Source organism: Corvus hawaiiensis, chromosome 2 (assembly GCF_020740725.1).
Source record: "Corvus hawaiiensis isolate bCorHaw1 chromosome 2, bCorHaw1.pri.cur, whole genome shotgun sequence".
NCBI classification, from domain to species: Eukaryota; Metazoa; Chordata; class Aves; order Passeriformes; family Corvidae; genus Corvus; species Corvus hawaiiensis.
This window is the reverse complement of record NC_063214.1, coordinates 94,885,780-94,905,981: the sequence shown is the minus strand read 5'-3', so window position 1 is coordinate 94,905,981 and position 20,202 is coordinate 94,885,780. Positions and strand designations below refer to the sequence as shown.

Genomic DNA, 20,202 nt, shown 5'->3' with positions numbered 1-20,202 from the left:
AAAGACAAAAGAAGTAATGAGAGTCATCTCATGACTTCAGAGAGGTACAGAGCAGGTATCTACCCCTGAGCTTGGGTTCTTTTCACAGTCCATGGAGATAAAGGGGTGCATGTAGGACACATATCACCCTAAAGAGACCATCTCAAATGTTGAACAGTTTGCATGCTAGCAGTACAGATTTGGTTTTCTATTGATTATAAAAGAAGCTTTGGAGATTGAAAAATGTCTGGTTTTAGTCAGACGATTCCCATCTGTCTCTAAAGGGTTGAGCATTTCATTTTTTCCATATAAATACAGCCTCAGAAGTGTATTTAATAATGTACCACTAGCTCATTGATTAGTTATTTAAATAAAAAGTATAGCAGGCTAACTTCAGTTTTCCTGGAGAGGAGAAGCCAAAAGAGGAATTAGGATTACATATCTTCTGAATAACTACCTTTGTATTTTTGTTTATGATAAAATATAATGCATATCAGGTGCTTGAAATTACACAGAAAAATTCAGGACAAACTGTCAGTTGTTACACTGTATTAAAGTAACTAAAGCCCTCAAGGTCATGATAGCATTTCTCCTGTTTTAGATAAAAGGACTGTAAACACTTTTGACTTATTCCCATGAGTCAGGCACCTTTTTCCTCCTTTTTGAACCAGCAGAGTATTTCTGATACTGACCAGCTACTGAGGAAAGCTTGCATGGGTCACAATGACTGCTGTCATTAGAGTCTATGCACTTCAAACAGAGAATGTTTTTAGGGTCTGTTGCAGAACTATGTTTTCCTAAGCATTACTGATTAACTGTGTTTGCTACCAGCTTTATTTATAGAAATATCACCTTTAACTCCATCCCAAGCCCACTGGAAAAGGAGCAATCAATGATCAGTGGGCAAGTGAGGAGCTGCTAAGAGTGGTTTTGCACTGGAAGGCAAGTACTTGCTTCATCGAGGCTCACAAAACATCAGACGAGCTCTTGCAGGATCAAGCCAAGTGAGATTGTATCTTTAGTTGTGGAAAAAATGTATCTTTTCACAGAAGAGTCATTTATTACATCTGAGGTCTCAAGTACATATCATAAACAGTTTCCAGTACGTTGGAAGTCTATACCCTAAATATAAGTACCTTACTTTAATGCAGTGAGTCTAAGACACAGCATATAAAGTCAAGGTAAAATACTAAGAAGAAAATAATTTGTTTAAGGTCACGAGGCAGCTGAACTTTAAAGCAAAATCACGAGCAGCTCCATTTCTCATTCGTTGTGTTCTCTGTCAGTTTACAAAGGAATAAATCAATAACAGCTTTAATGTGACTGAAAAGTTTATCTACCCATAGAGTTGAGTACAGGGCTTCTAAAAAGATTAAAGTCCTCATTTAGGTACGACCTTGGTTTATCAATGGACATAAGGACACATCTACATGCCTTACTTTGGTTCAAATAGGTTTAGGAATGTGGCCCTCTCCTGCATCCAGGACTGACAGGATGCTGTATGGGAATACACAGCTTTCATATGAAATAGGCATCTCCGGGCCCTCTTGCATGGTGATCTTTTACACAACACTAATCAGAATTCATTTTTTACAATGAAATATTGGAAACAACTTCTCAGGCAAGCTGCCAGGTATTTTAACTACCATGAAGGTTGAGAAAGAGAAAACAACCAGCAGACACCTGAAAACAAGAGCTAAGAGTTCAACAGGCAGAGAAATATCCCTGCTAGTAATGTGCCTTGGAACTTTTCCAGCATTAGAATCTAGTGTTGAATTTCTGGAGACAGAGACAGCTTTGTCTTTCCCGTATGTATCAATCTATATAATATTTAATCCTGATTTGACATAGCATAGAGTAGTGATTCTAAGAATGAACTCCAGAAGTCATCTGAGCTCAAATTCTGCCTGTCTACATGTTTGGGAGGTTTATGTTAGTGCAAGTATCTTGGGAAAAGATGAGTTTTTTCTGAAAGTTTTCATCTGTCCAGAGGTTTGAAGTGTTTAATAAGACATTGGAGAGATTACACATGAGATGGTCAAAACTGCAAGACAAACAATCTTAGGATGGCATATCACTTCCTGTGTATGTGGTCTCTATGGGAGTGCTTTAATAAATAATATATTTTTTTCCTAAATTTAAATCTAATGCGTAATAATTTCATTATATATTTAACCATCCTTTTTTCACCTTGCCTGCAAAGTTTAGTGAGAATTCAGCTGTTAAAATAGATCCTGTCCATTTGTCACTTTCCGTGTCTGCTTAAATGTATAACCATGAGCCTGTCAAACCACCATGAAGTGGTGGGTAACGGCAGCAAATTTTAAAAATCCATCCATTTCCCCAACTCAGTGACGTGTGCAGTTTCCACTGCAGTGACCTACTTAACAGAGCTGCAAACAAGCACAAGCACCAGGGTAAAATCATTTATGCAGGGAACAGACCATGCTGTTTCTCCTCTAGCTCCATTCCTGATGTTTCCCCATATCAAGACCCAACATATTGTACTTCCATAGCAGATCTCACAATATTTAATTTTCTCCTTAAAATCTCCATTACATGCTTATTGATCAGCATCTGTATTTCCCATTAGCTTCCAAACCTTGTGCTTTCCACATATGGTTTGAAATCACAAAGCAGATATAGGGATAGCAGCAAGTAATTAAACCAAAAAAACACACTTTGTCCATAATTTTTCTCCATTGTGCCCATGGCAACCCCCTGGTGCTCATTCTTGGGTCATGGTTTTTCAGTGTCTGGGGTAGGCAATGGATTGCCTGGTAAATAACTTACTTGATTTCACACTAAGTGACATCAACATACATTGTACTGTCGATACTGCTGGAAGGGGAATCAGATCTGCTTTCCAGATCACCTCCCAGGCACATGATTTTAAAAAAAAAGAGTGATCTCTCACCTTGCATTTACTTTTGAAAAAAATCTCAGCTTCCTACTTTCACTGTCTCAGGTTTCATCCAAGCCAAAGACCTGAAGGATAACACCTTCACTCTTCATTTGATTTAAAACATAAAGGAGGCTTTCATCATATCATAAAACAACTGGGAGGGGGAAAAATAACCTTTAAAATACAATCTTTTTGGAAGACTTGTAAGAACAAACTGTATTTATAAATATTTTAACAGTTTGAACTTGGCTTAGGTGTGTTTTACACATCATTAAATAATCACCAAGTCATGAAGATTAGCTGCCCACTTAAAATCTCTTCATGATTTAGAAAAACACTGCATCTGGGAAAAAAAAAGGTACATACCTTCATTTAGTACAAGAAAGTGCAATTCTAGTGGGGCCAGTGAACTTAGAGCATCACAGAATCATCAAGTTTGTTAGAGATCTTCAAGATCATCTAGCCCAACCAGCAACCCAGAACCACCATAATTACGCAAAAATCATATCCCTAAACACTTAACATCAGTAACACATGATGTTCCTATACTGTTGTTTATCCTAGTAGGATCATCTATCCCATGAGAAAAAAACCCAAACAGATAAGAGTATGGAAGCATTTACTCTTACAAACCTTGATGTTGAACTTCATCTAATTACCTTTCCTATTACACATCTTTATTCTGGATCTTGAGCACTACGATCCTTTCTCGTATCTTTGATGGGCCAAAATCAGACATGAGGTACTGAGGGGGGAAAGCTAATTTTTTAGCTAATAAATGTATGAGATTTTTTAGGAATAGCTAAAGGATGAATAATGGTATTTATCAGCAGATAAAATTTGTTTGTAAAGACACATAAATTTTAGGCAACCTGCTACTACTATTTGCTTTTACTCATGCTATATCCCAATCAACATCTTTCAGTTATAACTCTGCAAGCAAAGTTCTTCATTATGCCCTTTATACACACTAATGAAAGAAAAAATGTGAGTGCTGCAAGACTGTGACATGAACTGTGCACAGTATCCTAACTAGCTGCATTTAGGCTGCCTCAGCTTCCCAGGACACTGACAGCACCAACATCACTCAGAGGAGCTGAGGTCACATTTGACATTCTGGGTTTTGCCATTCTATTTGCTTGCATGTTCATTGATGACCTAATCAATTTTAAGAGTTATAGCAGAAACTCTCACATGAAAATACCACAGAAATCTGCACTCCTGCCATGCATCTGATTCATATAGATCTGAATTTGAAGAATTATTCCACAAGCAGAATACCCTGGGAGAAACTTACCCATTTGCACGTTTAATTCTGCAGTCACTGGGATGGTAACTCACATGTATCCAGACAGAAGCCATCAGGCTCAAAGGGCACCTTTAACATACCTTTTTCTAAGCCCTTAAACACCCACCTCTTTTCCCACTTCTCTTCAAATGTTATTCTCCCATCCCACCGGTAAATAAAAAAAAGAAAGCTCAAAGGATGGAGAAAAATATATAGTCCTTTTTTCTGCCTGAGAAAACTACTGACAGAAATACTGGAATTCATAAAACACACAAAAATGGAAATGAAACCTGGAAGAAGACATGTCATTCTGCTCGGCACAGACCAAACTAAAAACAACCTACCAAAACAAGCCAAGGTACTGTTGACCATGGAGTCTATTTTTGGATGGCCAAAGTAAGTGCTCTTATATTACGCAGCATTACTAACTCCTGAGGCTTCACTTTGGGCAAAGCAGCAGTTTCCCAGAGGAAGCTGTCACAATGAGTTAATGATCATCAGCGGAGCACACATTTGAGGAAGGGACAGGTACCAGCGACCACACCACTGGAAGCAAAGTGTTTATAATTCAGGTAGAGAACGAGTGTTTGAATCCACCACTTGATTTTACAGTAAGAGCTGTGGGAACACTTCTTGGGTCAAAGGGCCTGCACAAGAAGTGCCGCAATCCAGGGTGGGAGAAGAGCCAGGAACGTGCTTGTTTTGTTCTGGTGGCCTGGAGGCACCAAAGCAAGGACACAGAACAAGAGGCAGCTGTGCCAAATCCCGTGGTCTGGGTAAAATGAGGAATCACTTCTAGATATGCACCCACAGGCCAGTTTATGCTTTAGTGGATCTTTTTATGAATGTAGAAATAAATGAAGAAAGGGTCACTGCTTGGTGGTGCAACTTTTAAAGCAACAGGCCTCATCCTTCAAGGATGTTCATTGTCCTTCATCTTCTTTTAATAATTAAAAAAATGTCCAGTTACAACATTTTATCTAGCAATGCAAAAGATGGTTGCAAAGAACACTGAATACTTTTCCCATCACTTCTGACAAATCTATTCTTGCAACTTAATTTGCTCTTGAATCTGCAAGCATGTAATTCTAAAATAAAGATTTTGCTTTGCAGAACAGAAAGCATCTAATGATGAGAACTCATTATCTGGGACATGAGGAATTCATATTATAGATTGAGTGATAATTAAAAATGGTAAATAGAGTACTTTCAGGAGGCTTTGTTCATGACAGAAAATGCACTGAGGGACCTGTAGTTCAGCAATGGCACAGATTTTCCTGAAAATGAGAGAAGTATTATATATGTTCATACACTTAAACTCTCTCCAGTGGCTTGCCTTTTTTTAGATTCCATTTTTAGCTCTTAAGAAATAAGTAGTTTTCAAGAACGAGATACGTTAGGAAATGTTTATTAAATCAATGCTACTCTTTCATAATGTCTTTTTTTAAGATGTTTTAAACTGCATTTCACTTGTGCTTGACCATAACAAGTCAATTAAAGTATCCTTCGGTTTACCACAGAAGAGCATTTAGCTCCCTGATCAAGTTGCTTTATGCACCAGTATTTAAAAAAGGAACAGTAAAGAATCATCAGTGGACTCTTACCAAAGCAGGAATTGACAAAGCCATACCACCTACAAGCATGGTCCCCTCCAATCCATTTGCCACGGATGTTGGATGCAAAACTGAGGGTAGTGCCTGAGATGCACACTAACATGTCACTGATGCTGATGTTCAGGAGAAGCATGTTGACTGGGTTACGAAGGGTTTTAAACTTGCAGAAGAGGATGAGGACTATCAAGTTATTCAAGAAACCAAAAAACAGGATTAATCCAAGAAAAACAGCCACAACTGTGTGCCCACTTCGTGAGAGTCCAGCCTTTGGCTCAGCAGGATCTGCAGGTGCACCAAAGCTCAGGTTAGATGTCCAAGTGTGGTTCATTTCGGACTTTGTCATGGATCAGTGAGGGCAGAGACACAGGGTGCCCTTTGCTGAAGTACTCCAGCAGTTTCCCAGAAAAGTCATTCCATCACAGATCAAATCATCTCAGGAGCCTTGTGATCTTTGCTCAGATGAGCTATCTCTTAGATGGTTATGCAGGTGTGAAACACTGTACTGCAGTACAGGAGTATTTTCCTGCACTGTGTCTTTCCAGGGGTCTGCTCTGCAGTAACTCCAGGGCAGCGGAACCAAGTGAACAATTACCTCAATTTCACCTTTCTTGTTTGAACCTAGGATAATATCAGATGATCTTTTTTGATGCTCAAAATGGAAGGTATCTTAAAAAGATGCTTCAGCATGGTCTCCTCCTTCAGAGCAAATGGACAGCCCTCTCAGTGGCAGCTACCCTCCTTTCCTCTGACCATGGGTGTCTTTCTGAAAATACAGAAAAAACAAATGGTAAAAACCAAAAAACTCTTTCCACACAAAGACCAAAAAATAGGTACATCATTTACAAACAGTTTCTCACTTTTTGAACTGTAACAAATATCTCTCATTATTTTCAGTTTTCACTCTGATTTTTAACAGAAACATCAGTTTGTTTATATTTCCTTGGATGTTTTAAGCAATTTTTCCCTAGCTCACACTTTAACATGGAGAAGGTTATTTGCACCTTCCTAGCAACATTACTGAGGTAAGAAAATGCATGGTGAAATATATCTTTGCATCAGCTTCCCAGAGGAAGAACTCTCTCTTCCCCCACATTAAGTCAATCTACACCAAGTGAAGTTTCATTCTTAGCTATACCTTAATTAAAATGATGAAAAATTTAGGAAAAGGAGAAGGTATTTCTTTATCCAGAAAGAATTTCAAAAGCAGTCTCTCAAGCTCTCATGTGCTTACAAAGGTTTGCAGATCTGTGATATCAATTTCTCTCCTCCCACATTTACCAGTGGACAGATGTCTTCCTTTATTATTTATAAAGCAGCCAGAGACCCAAAGCCTCACATCTCTATCACAGGCATGAATTTTACCTGCATGAAGTGAATGCATTGTGTGTGTACTCTGTGAAGCAATAGTACTTAATGTGGGTGCATAACAATGTAGCCTGTCTTCTATGTGATTGCATGCAAATTCTGCACAGAATTTTCCATAAAAATGGAGATGTGTGTATATGTGTGTGTATATATATATATATATATATATGAATTCCCACTCCTCAGTGCAAAAGGCATGATACCCATAGCTTGCTGGACTAAAAAAATATGAAAGCTTCTCTTCCATGTGTCCTCCTAGAATGATTGCACACATGTTAAAATGGAGCACCTCCTATATTCTTCCTAACTGTTGTTTTCTGGAAATTGTCTTGTAGAAAAATACGTATTTAACAACTGGAAAATTGAGAGTTCAGTTTACTGAAGATTCAGAAGTTGCTTTTCTTCTTTTATATCCTTGTGTCATGGTAAGCTTTTAGAATAAGTATTTTGTCTTTCTATTTCCCTACTTTCACAAATTCACTGTGCTAAATGTTGCAGTGGTTTTGAAGTCTAATATATACAGTCTATCTTAACTTTTTTTTCTAGTGAGTAAATTATGTACACTTCACAGCCCTTCTACAGTTTGGTCACTGAGAATCTGAAACCCTAATACTTTCTGATTTTTTCCTCCCCCTTTAGGTGGTACACGGTAATTTATGTTGGAAAGGGTCCCAGGTAGCATATCTAAGAGAAAGAACTTTTGAAGTCCTCTTTCTACAATTTGGAAAAAAAAATCTCCTACCCAATTCTGGTTGCAGGTTATAGAAGGAAACTAACTGGATCTAACCATCAATATACTCTAAATTTATTTTAATTGTGTTTAAAAGAACAGAGTTAAAATTTAGTGGAACAAAAACAAAATCTTAAAAATGTTCACCTGGGCATTTCTCCTATGAGAACAGGCTGAGAGTTGGGGTTGTTCAGCCTGGAGAAGAGAAAGCTCTGGAGAGACCTTGTTGCAGCCTTTCAGTACTTAAAGGGGACTTTAGAAAAAGGGGAGAAACTTCTTAGCAGAGCCTGCAGCAATAGGACAAGGAGTAATGGTTTTAAACTAAAGGAGGGTCAATTTAGATATAATGAAGAAGTTTTTTACAACAAGGGTGGTGAAACACTGGAACAGGTTGCCCAGGGAGGTGTTAGATGCTCATTCCTGAAAGTGTTCAAGGTGAGGTTGGACAGGGCTCTGAACAACCTGATTGAGTTGAAGATGTCCTTGCTCATTGCAGGGGAGTTGGACTAGATGACAACTCTGCTTCTCAAAAGATGTTAAAAACCCCCAAAATAATCAAACCTACAATTCTATCCAAGACAAATAAATGAGCATCCAGTTTGTCCTCTTGAATTTGTCAGAGTTGACATGGAATGAAAAACATACCCAAAGTAATACAAAACATATGGCCAGGTGAAATGGGCCAAAAGTTCATTTAACGTCACCAGCCATTAAATGCTGCATCTGTTAACTGGTTCTGACAGTAAAAGTCTAAAGATACAGCAAAACAGACACCCATCACTGCTTGTACTTTCTCTGAAGTAGTCTCTTGGAAGAAAATAAGGTTTCAGAAGATGTTAGATCAGCTTCTGAGAGCACAGGCTTTAATACTGAGAGTGAGAGGTTTCTTTTTTCACCTGACAATCCACATTAGTCTGAGCAGTGAAACTGGTTTTTTCCATCTCACTTTGCTCCCAAGTAACTTATTGAACACATTAGCTTCACAGGTTTCCAGCTGGGAGATTCTTTACCATCTTCTCTTGCAATGTTGTGCAACATGTCAAAGATGATGCTTAATTCACTTTAAATATTTAAAAGCTGAAGAAAATGCATAAAATAAATAGAATCAAATTTCATATTATTAAAAAAAGCTTACATTACCCTCTTCCATTATATCTACATTACTCTTTTGGGATATAAAGGAGCTATAAAAAAATCCCCTTATATTTACATATCCACACAACCTAAATCAACCTGTTGTTCAGTTCATATAAAAATCAATTTTAAAATAGTGGTTTTCCATCATCTAAGAACTTATATTTCTAATGACAACTTAAAAAACAAACAAACAAAAAAACCCCCACCAAAACCAAACCCCCTGGATAATATTTTAAAGACAATCCCAGATGAAATTTTATGAAGGAAGAATCACTTTTTTGACCTGCTGACAGAATTATGACAGGAATAGTGTATTTTTAAGTTGACATACATTTAACCTCATCTTCCAGATGAGAAACTGAATTGTTTTCAACAGAAAGCATCCAAAACCAGAGGTATCAGCTGAAATAATTCTTTTAAAACACAGCTGAAAGTTAGGGGTCTTCATGGGACTTCGCTACACTGAAGTCAGAATTCCCATCTGTTCTGGACTATTTTTCCCATGCTCCAAGACACACTGCAAGATTTCAAGAGATCCAAAGAGAAGTCTCTCTTAGCACTAAGCTAGAAGACTGAGAGGAGGTTCTATGGTTCAGATGTTTGGGTATCTCCTAGCTCCCAAAACCTCCTGTCTGTAGAAGAGTCTCTTGTATGCAGATTAACAGACTTATTTCAGCAGGTCACGCTCGTGACACAGACAGACATGGAAACGAGAACAGCGTAAGTACAGAACACATGTGATTAAGTCCACACGTTTGAATGCCATACTATTTACTCAAGGGGAAAATCTAAGCCTGGTAAACCCCTGCTTTTGAAATAAAAAGCTACTTTTATCCAGTATATTTAAAGTTAAGGCAACCCCTCTTACGTGCAAAGAGGGGTTTATGCACAGAAATGTCTGTGCTAAGAGTAGATGAGACAGACCCATTCCCGAGTTGGGCTGAAGCCATGAGAAGGGTCTCAGAGCCCGAGCCGGGACGGCGGCGGCAGCGGGCACTGAAAGCTTACCCCAGGCTTCTAAACACTGCCCCAAGCAAAAGCCTCTCCAGCCAACCTCCGCTTAGGATTCTTCTTTCACAAACTTTTTTACACTTCTTTGGGAGGGGAGGGTGGCGCAGAACACTGGAAGAAAAACCCACCTGTATCTTTCATCCACAGCAACCCAAAGGGAAAACAGCCACCCAAGTCTCCGGCAAACACGTCCCGAGCGGCGGCTACAGGAGCCCCGGTACCCCGGGCTGCCCTCCCGGGCGGCGGTGGCCAGCAGCCGAGAGCGGACGGCCCGCGGAGCCGCAGGGCGCTCCCTCTGCGCGGGATGGAGGCGGCGGGCTCGCCCTGCCCGCCCACAACCTTCTCCCCCCCCCGGCGGGCTGCGAGCACATCCAGCTTCGGGAGGGCGGCGGAGAGTAAACAGATGGCTTTCACCGAACCAAAGAATAGGAGCGGCGAGGCGCATCTCGTCCCGCTCCCGCCCGCGGCGCCCGGCGCAGCTCCCGCAGCTCCGCCCGCGCCGGGGCGGTGCGGCAGCGCCCAGCGGCAGCACCCAGCGCCCCGCGGTCCCGCACCCAGCCCGGCTGCCCCTCCTGCGCCAGGGCTGCTCCCCCTGGGCATCCCTGGTGGCGCCGCACGTCTGCACAGCAAGCTTGGGCTGGGCACTGTTTTCACGCTTGCTGCTGGGAAAGACTTTTTCGGGTTTTGTTAAGCAAGCGGATATAAACACCTGCTCAGCAGCGGTCAGGAGTATAGTTTAAACACGTGTCAAAATTTGGCGGTTTTGACTTGACAAAACCAAAACCAAACATATCTTGTGTGTAATTTATCAGTCATTTGCTTTGTCCGCGTTTTTCACAAATCTTTACATTTTAAGCATTTACAGACTGAACAAGCACTATGGTTACTGTGTGCTGAAACCAATGTTCTGAGAAACATGTAGGTGTATTGCAGAAATAGCATATGGCTTGGAAAACCATGTAGTACTGGGTCTTTCTGTTACTACTACTGCCTACTACTATCCTGCTCTTTGAGAACTACTGCTCTAATCTTTCTACAGGAGAAAAAAGTGCCCATGGGGAATGAATTGCTGGATAAAGCCACTGAGGGAAAAACATTCTAGAGTATACTTTGCTTTGTGGAACAGCTCTTAGCTCTGCTTCTTGATGAATTTCTAATGAGTCTTTTAAATTTGTAGATCAAAGTTAAAGAGTTAGAGTGATCATCATAGTCATATTAGTCTGCCTAAGCTAGATCTTATCTGATCACACTTTTCACCATCCCTGGCTTTAAGAGAGACAAACCGGTGCACCTATTGTTATAGAAAAACAGTCCAGCAAAAAGAAGGTGCTGTGAAGTTTATTCATAAAATCTTTCCCCAGTGGAAGCCTAAGCAGACCACATATGTATTACCTGCTGGATTAATAACAATATTTTGTTCCAAAATTCAGCCTAACTAAAACTATTTCATTAAATAAAATAAAAACTTTTTAAGAAACAAATCAAGAAAATACCTAATACCATCATCTTCAGAAAACACACTGTATCACAATTTTGCTGATTAGAATTCTACTGTAAACTAGAATTGCTTCTCCCAGAATTAAAAAAAAAAGTGCAAATGTCACATTCAGAGGGCGAGCAGGAGTGTACCTCCTTTAGAGATGCCTAACTAAAATTAAAATTAAGAGTGTTCATTTTTTAAAATGTCACTTCTAAAATGTGTACCTCTGAAATTCTCCATTATGGCATTTAGTTACAAAAACAACCATAGTCACTAGTTGCACGTACTTATAATAATTTTCCAACAGCATGAAAATATGTGGTGTTAAATTGAACTTCATTACCTGGTGCAAAGTCAGATGAAACTGCTTATTAAAAATACTAAAAAAAGTGATTCGAAATTCCCTTACCTGCTGTGAACTTGGAAGAATTCAAAAAGTGGGTTGTAGCAGCAAAAAAACCCCCTTGTCAATAAAAAGCAGGCAGTTTACATTCATTGAATCTCCTTTTGTTTCACAGATTCAGAGCAGTTTGGCAGCATTAATAATTGCCAGGGTGTGTCAGTGAAGAGCTGCCTTGCTCTGGATGGTGTCCATTTGGGTTGCAATTCTGAGGTCCTGGTGGTGCTTCAGAAGTTAAATGGGGGGCTTGGTTTTAATTCCTGGTTTTGTTTAACAAAAAAAATAATAAAATTTTATAGAGAATTCCAGCATGTTCTGTGAATTTCATGCTTACCTCTTGCTTCCAAACAAATCTTGTGAGTTTTAGTGAAGTCTCGAATATCATACAGAAGAAGGGACAGTAAATTTATCAAGTGGGGAGCAGTACTGAGAACACCTGCTGTTGTGTTCACCTGCACCTGTACAACATGTGGGAAGCTGAGACTGTGTCCAGATGCTAGTTCTCTCCTCTTTCAGAAGCTGCCCTTACATTTGAAAGCATGTAAGAGCTCTTTAAGTTACTTTCTGATGTTCCTTCTAGTATCCTCATTTATAATCTCTCTAACTTTGCTTTTTGAGAAAGACCCAGTCACTCCAGCTTAGCACTAGGGGTAACCTCTGTTCTGGTGTTCTAAAAAGAAAGCATTACTCTTTCCTTACTTTTACAAAAAAGGCATCAGCCATCACAGTTTCAATGGCTCAACATACGAGGTAGGGCAGTTCCTGGGCTCAGTGACATGCTGTGCATACCCAAGATACTGAACAGGGCTGGTGCATTCCGTGGTTTTGCTGAGTAGTTGCCGTGAACTATTGGAATCATTTTGTTTTGCATGACAGTAACAAAATAAGGAGAAAACATAGGGGAAGGGAGGGAAACTCTTCCTTTCTGGCTGCCCACAGCTGCAAGTGCTAATAATTCTTAAAATCCTTACTGCAGTGGCATTTAACAGTGAAGCAAAACCAAAGTATCCTCGGATTTTTCACAGTATCCCACAACATACACCTAGAAAACCATCTCATTGCTTGCTTATAAAGAATGGCAGCAGATAACAAATGCATTGGCCTGGATTACATATTTAGATGTTTTTCATGGCACCAAATCCCACAGTTCGTGAGTTTGGAGAGAGAACAGTTGATGTGAGTCCAAGATTGAAATTGCTCATAATCTCCTTATTCTGCAGAAAGCATATGAAGACAAGACTGAAAGCAGCTACTAAAATTTAGGGTTATATATAAAAATATAGTTATCCCTGTTTTGGAATTAAGATAAGAACATGTTACATCATAATAAAACCACTGTTAAAAGATTTTGAAATGCCTTCAGAACACCATGGAAGATGATTTTAATTTCATATAAGCTAAGAGAGCATTTGTGAGTCATAGCCAAGTTTCTTCACCTAAAAACAATTTTTAGGTTCAGTTACCCACACAGAGATATCTAACGTGTTTTGAGACATCCTTGAAAATCCCTTCCAACTCTTTTCTAAGAGGAGCTAAGCCAGAGGAGTGGGGGTCCTCCAAAAAGTAGTCTAAAAAAAGATAGTATATGTAATAGAGGCTAGAAGTTGTGTGCATAAGGCTTATTTAATTTTCCAAGTATATTATCTGGCCTAATAAAAGATGCTAGAAATTCTGTCTAGAAACTTTGCCTTACCTGCCTTTTGACTATCACAGCAAGAGCAACGTGACCATCCAGTGAATCGGTTCTTTCAGTTCAGGTCTTATTTCTGGGGGATGATTTTTCTTAGGCTTCTGTGAGGCTCTGAAATGCCTACCTGAGCTTCTTTCTCATTTTTTGGACTTCATCTGTATTTCTAAGCTACAATCAGCTCGTATTTATTTTACCTAAAGATTCTAAAGAGGCATCTAAGTTGTGAGACACAGAAGCATTTTGCAGAGTCTGGATCTAGACCACAGATCCCAGCTGCTCCCTGACTCCACAGTGGGTGAACAATAGTTGTGGTCATGTCCCCTCTCCTTTCTCTAACCAATTCCATTGCTCTCACCCTCAGCGTGGATGAGAGTTACCCCAAAGTCCAGGTACCACACAGCATATCTAGATAGGACTAGAATGTTTATCTTTATGGTAGCTTTCTTTCTGAGGGTTATAGTAAATGTAAACCATTCTTCCTATAACTTTGCTTTGTCAACTTCCTGGTGAACAGCCAGATGAACATGAGCTGGCAGTGGCCCCAGCCAAGAAAGTCAAGGGCATCCTGGTTGATACCAACAATAGTGTGGCCAGCAGGACCAGGGCAGTGATTGTCCCCCTGTACTCAGCACTGGTGAGGCCACACCTCGAGTTCTGTATTCAGTTTTGGGCCCCTTACTACAAGAAGGGCATTGAGGTGCTGGAGAGTGTCCAGAGAAGGGCAATGGAGCCGGGGAAGGGTCTGGAACACAAGTCCTATGAGGAGTGGCTGAGGGAGCTGGGGGTGTTTGGCCTGGAGAACAGGATGCTCAGAGGGGACCTTGTCACTCTCTACAACTGCCTGAAAGGAGGGTTTAGTAGGTGGGGGTTGTCCTCTTCTCCAAGGCAACCAGTGACAGGACAAGAGAAAATGGTCACAAGTTGCACCAGGGGAGGTTCAGATTGGATGTTAGAAAAAATTCCTTCACTGAAAGGGTGAAAGGCATTGGAATAGGCTGCTCAGGGAAATGATGGAATAACCATCCCTGGGAGCGTTCAAAAGATGTGTGGATGTGGCATCTGGGGACATAGTTTAATGGTGGATGTGGCAGTGCTGGGTTGGCAGTTGGATTTGATGATCTTAGAGGTCTTTTCCAAGCTTAACAATTCTATGATTCTATGAATAAATGCTTAGTAGAGATTATTTTGAAGTTGCCAAAGAAGATTCTGTGCCTTTCTATTCACAACTCATGCCATCAGCACATAAGGCCATAGGAAAGCTCTCAGAAATCCAGACACAGAAGTTACCTCAGAAGGCAAGAGACATCAGGTAACACAGATGTGTGCCTCACTACACTAGTGTAATGGGGGATGTATAAGGGACATCTTTCTTTGCTACAGTAAAGGGGAAACTGAGGCAGCAAAAGGAACTTGTTCAAAAAGGCAGAGTGGGAACTATGGAGGAAGCTCAGTTTGCTGTTAGGGCTTTACCCAATCTCCCTTTCTTTTATGCAAGATGGAAGCAAGTTTCCATTGTTGTTCCATCTGGAGACCACGTGTTTCTCTGACCTGCTGTCACCCAGAAAGAACAGGGCTGACCAGAGCCAGACCAGGGACAGGAAAGCTTCACAGTCTGGTGTATAGCACAAGTCTCATCCTGCAAACCACTGCAGGCATCTCTCGTGCTTTCCCATGGCAGCCAAGGCAGGGCACAGCATACATTGCTGACATTGGTCCTCAGAAGACAGATATTCAGTGCAGCTGCTGATTGAAGATAAAAGAGCAGAGAAAAAAAGATAAAAGGACTACAGAAGACAGGTCAGGCACTCTACATATTTGCACTCTACATATTTGCATCTTTCCCCCACAGAAGTCTCTCGCAGATGTTCTCCATCCTGCCTCATTGCCAGCACATACCCTAGAAAAACAGATTACAGGCACTTCTCTCTACTTCCTCACTCTGTCTGCTCCGTCATTCCCAGTACTCACACTGGAAAACAGGTGAGCCACAGCCTTGCCCAAAGGCACCTCCTGTTTTCTTTGTTGTCTGGCTACACTAAAGGTGGCTCAGAGAAAAGAAGGATTTTGGAATATTATTTTGCAGTATGCCAAATAATAAAGACTAAAAATCATCAAGACTCCCTCCCACAATATGGATTTTTAAAGGCTTGGTTATTTAAGCCATCAGTTTGCATTGCCCTGCTGGGGCACCACACCTTCAGGTGTGTGTCTGAGTAAGCATGCAAGTGACAGAAACAGAGAGGAATATTTGTGATGCTCGCCGTTGCTTTAGCTCTTGCAAGCACATATGTTCTCACCCAGGAATCAATGCTAAACAGTAAACAGCCTCCCTAACAGCCTCTATGTCTGCTTCTTTATAGTGATACTCTAACCCAGCAGTTCTTTTCATCAACCATGTCTGCTTCCCAAATTCTTGTGTCAGTTCCTCTTGCACCTTGAGGAGTTTTGCATCCATCTCACCAAAGCCCAAGGGGCTGCAGAAGGCTAAGACACCAATCCAAAGCCCTTCACCCCTGCACCATTTTCTGATCTGATTTTTCTTTGAGGAAAGGTTTTCTCTTGGGCAATAGAAAGGGAACAAAACTTGTGAGTTTCCTGATTCTTAGTCAGAAACCACTGCTTGAGATGAGGAAGGCAAAGCACTACTTTTCTCTAGCTTTGTTCTGTCTGGCCATCCTGCCCTCCAACAGAGGTTGAGATAACTGGGTGCCAGTCAGAGCTTGTCAATAATTTGGTAGATGGCTGAGGCAGTTTGCTTTCTAGCATTATCTCCAGCTCAGCTGAAATCTGTTATTTCCCTACTTATACGACCTGCCAGCAGGAATGTTAATGGAAAATACTGAGTAATTTGTCAGTCCAAGCTAGTAATGCACACAAATGTCAGATCTACCACAGGGAGAAGGTAGGGAACTGAGCTGTTTTGTATTTCTGAACATGCTCTTGCCACAGTGCTACATCTTAGTTTTCTTAGCAACTGCTTAGCTGTTCCTTTGAATCAAAGATGATTTTCTTTTACAGCAGATACATTTCATCCTGGATGTGAGACTTGCTTCCTTCCTTCAACTGGCAGACTGTTTTCAGCAAAAGAAAGGATGCAGGTGTAGAGCCCACCAAGATCAGAATTAGATGTACGGAAGAATAGACTAGGGTGAAGAAAAGCAGGGGAGGTCATCACAGAGGAGGATGAAATTACATGTATTGAAAAATTAGCAAAAGTCTTCAATTTGTTTCACAGTAAGGAGGTTATCTGGTAGCTGGAAAATAATGTTTGTATTAGAGTGGGAAACTCAGCTGTACCCTGTGGATACCTGCTTTTGTTCCTGGGCATTCTTGGTAGCAGCTTTTTGTAAGAGACACTGATTTGGGCACCAGCCATCGGGGCCAGGCTGGTTCTGTACATCCATGAAATATCTGATGCCATGTTTTCACTGCTGAAGGTACCTGTTCTAATGCACTTAAAGCCAGTTCTGTTATTCCTCAACACTGATGAGGTGCATTTTACAGCACACAGCTGCCTCCTTCAATTTCAGTAGGTTTTCTCACGTGTACAGGATGCACTGGCTTTGTCTAAGCTACAGAGCCACAAAGACCTTCCATGCTGTTAGGTCCAAAAGTATAAACCGTGCTTAAGATCCACACAAGATCTCAGCTCACAACTCCTCTGACTTCTCCTGTACCTTGGTTTAGGAGGAGAACCGAGCATATAAATCAGCTGCTTGCCCTGAATTACCCCTTCCATATCCCTGGGTTGGACACCCAGGAGCCACAAGGCAAGCAGTGATTGGCTGAGATGTGGGCTAAAGCATGTCCACACCATGACTGAGTAGTAATAGAGATGATGGGATAAAGGTCACAAAAGCTTTGGGATCTGTCCCTTAGAATTTATCAGCTGCTGTTTTTGCTTGTGTTCTGGGTGATATAAAGGGTCATGTCCATCATCAGGACTTAAATTTGTGTAGAGGTACAGCTTCTGTCCTGATGTTCCTTATATTCTTGATGATGAGTACTGTACTTTTTTATATGATTCCCTTAGTAAAAGAGGATGATTATTGTTGGACCTTCTTTCTTTCTTTCTTTCTTTCTTTCTTTCTTTTTCTTTCTTTCTTTCTTTCTTTTTCTTTCTTTCTTTTCTTTTCTTTCTTTTCTTTCTTTTTCGTTCTCTTTCTTTCTTTCTTTCTTTCTTTCTTTCTTTCTCTTTCTCTTTCCTTCTTTCTCTTTCTCTTTCTCTTTCTCTTTCTCTTTCTCTTTCTTTCTCTATTTCTTTCTCTCTCTCTTTCTCTCTTTCTTCTCTAGTGCCCAGCTTAATTTGGTTCTGTGACAATCAAAAATTTCATTTATAAAAGCTTTCACTTATTTAAAGATGCTTCAAGCCTGACACCAGTTAAAATTGACATGTAAAAAGTTCAGAAAAAAGAACTTCAAAATTACTGGTTGTATATACTATGCTCTTTTATTTTTTTTAAGCTAAGTAAAGAAAAAGTCAAATTACGTAAATCTGGAAGCCTCAGAAGTTAAATGAATTTGAAGTAACTATTGGTTTTTAAATGGAACAGTGTGCAACAAGCCCAACAGTAGATATACTCTATTTTATTTATACGCACATAAAAAGACACATTTTGTGTCATTCTGAGAATTTCATCAATATTTAAAAATCTGGCTAGGGACTCAAAATTATGAGCTAGTAAATTTTCCTGTGTAAGTCAGGAGCAGAATCAATTTTTCTAAAGTGCTGTCCCATTCTCACCTCTTTCTTGTCAATTGGTCCTGGAGGGGTAGTTTTTCCATCAACATATTCTGTTCCCTGGAGGATGAAAATTATTTCCATTCATTTTAAAGCAAAGCACAGTCTGTCAAAGCATAGTAACAAGATTTCCAGTGCAACACAAACTGAACTTCTTATGAGCTGGTATCTCAGAGCATTTAAAAAGAATATTTTCAGCTCCACAATTTTCATTATTCTGATCACTTCCAATTCATGTACTTAGTACTCCTGTCTCTCCTTATGGAAAAAAAAAAGAAATCCCTAGGGAAATCTTTCTCCCTTGCTTACAATTTCCTGCAGCAAAATGCTTCTCTGCCAGAAAAATGTGCCTTAGCTGGACCCAGACTTCATTCTTGTCAAAAATATAAGTGGAATTCAAAAATGCGTCTCTCATGTGTCTTTTGGTTGCTTTACCACTACCATTTTTTTTCCCTAGGGTCTCTCCCAAACTTTCATTTCCTTAATCTTCCTGTGTTACCCTTCTTCAAGTAAAATCTCAAATCTTATAAGCCTGTCGTGATGGAGTGGGACTAAATCTTGACTTTCAATTTTCAGGATAAAATTTCAGCTTAGCTTAATAAAAAGAATTTTTAATTTTTTTTTTCTCTGACAGTTTAGTGGTTAAAACAGAAAGTTGGTGCAAATGGAGGACAAAAATGGTTTCATTCTCAGAATGTTTCTCTCAGAAAAATGTATCAGATGATGTCTCACAAAATTATCAACTCCATGACATTTTCTACCACTCAGGAAAAGCAATGTTCGTCATATTTCTGAATTGCTTGTTTGTGAAGCTGTAGTAGATGATAGCTTTGCAGCTGGTCTGTGAAGACATGCTGAGCAGTGAAACTGATTGTCTCTTTCTTTTTATTAAATTAAAATTCAGTTTTAATTGGTCAACGCTAACCATGCATTTTGTTCTATGAGAAATTGAGTGAGCAACCACGTCTTTGATTCCAAAATTAGAAATCTACAATCTCCCACAATTTCATATAAAATTAACATTAGCTTTCATTCTTCATTAAAAATATACCTATGCACCAAGTTCATCTTTTGACATAAATTGTCCATCAACATTTGCCCACACAGTTCACATCTATCTCTCAGGTATAGCCTAGACATAATTTGTGCTTAATTTACAGAAAAAAAATTAATAACCACGTTCCAGGTATTTCAGAGTGTTACACATTCAGAAGCATGTTTTAAGCAGGGATCATTTGTAAAATATTTTTTTGCTTTCTATTTCCCGTTAGATCTAGTTGTAGAACAAGGTTTTGCAGTAGATGTGATACACGTTGCCAACAGGAGCAGCCATGTTATGTAAGACCAAGGTTTCTTTCGAAATTCAGTAGATTTTTTAGCAAGATGACAGCTGGTTTTTCTTGGCCTTAGTGATTACAAATCCCCAAGAGAATACTTTGGAGGCTTTACAACAATCCTGGCCAAAAATATAATTGAATGTGATCGACATTCACATTCTGCAAAAACCAATTTGCTGAATACTTGTCATATTCCGTAGTTAGCACTGCTGCTTTCTGAAAACAAGAACGGACATCTCAGTCAAATGTCTGCCAAGCCTCTGTCATAACTTCAACAATAACCAGCAAATCCACAATAGAACTGGCTGGCTGAGGAAACCAGCCACATGAACAAGCTGTGTGGTGAACAGTGCGAAATGCCCAATGCTTCCTTCCTTGTCTCCTCAGTGGCCCAGTAGAAGGTCAGGGCAGACATCCCTTGCACTGGGATCTGCTGCAAGGTGTGATGGCAGGACTGCTCTGATGTTTCAGGATGTGTCCTCAGACACAAGTTCCTCTCCTAATCCAGAGTAATGACCCAGGCTGC

The 20,202-nt window shown here is 40.0% G+C and overlaps 1 protein-coding gene across 2 annotated transcripts in view; it reads right to left on the bottom strand.

Annotated features, from left to right (window-relative positions):
* Window positions 1-10,441, bottom strand: part of LOC125337263 (opsin-3-like) — an 88,046-nt gene extending 77,605 nt beyond the window's left edge. For both annotated transcript variants that reach the window (XM_048326754.1, XM_048326764.1), the window contains exons 1-2: window positions 10,157-10,441; window positions 5,777-6,548 (exon numbers count right to left, since the gene is read on the bottom strand). In XM_048326754.1, the coding sequence (XP_048182711.1) occupies window positions 5,777-6,128 (352 nt within the window). In that variant the 5' untranslated portion in view covers window positions 6,129-6,548; window positions 10,157-10,441. The remainder of the gene's footprint in view (window positions 1-5,776; window positions 6,549-10,156) is intronic.
* Between the last annotated feature and the right edge of the window lie 9,761 nt (window positions 10,442-20,202).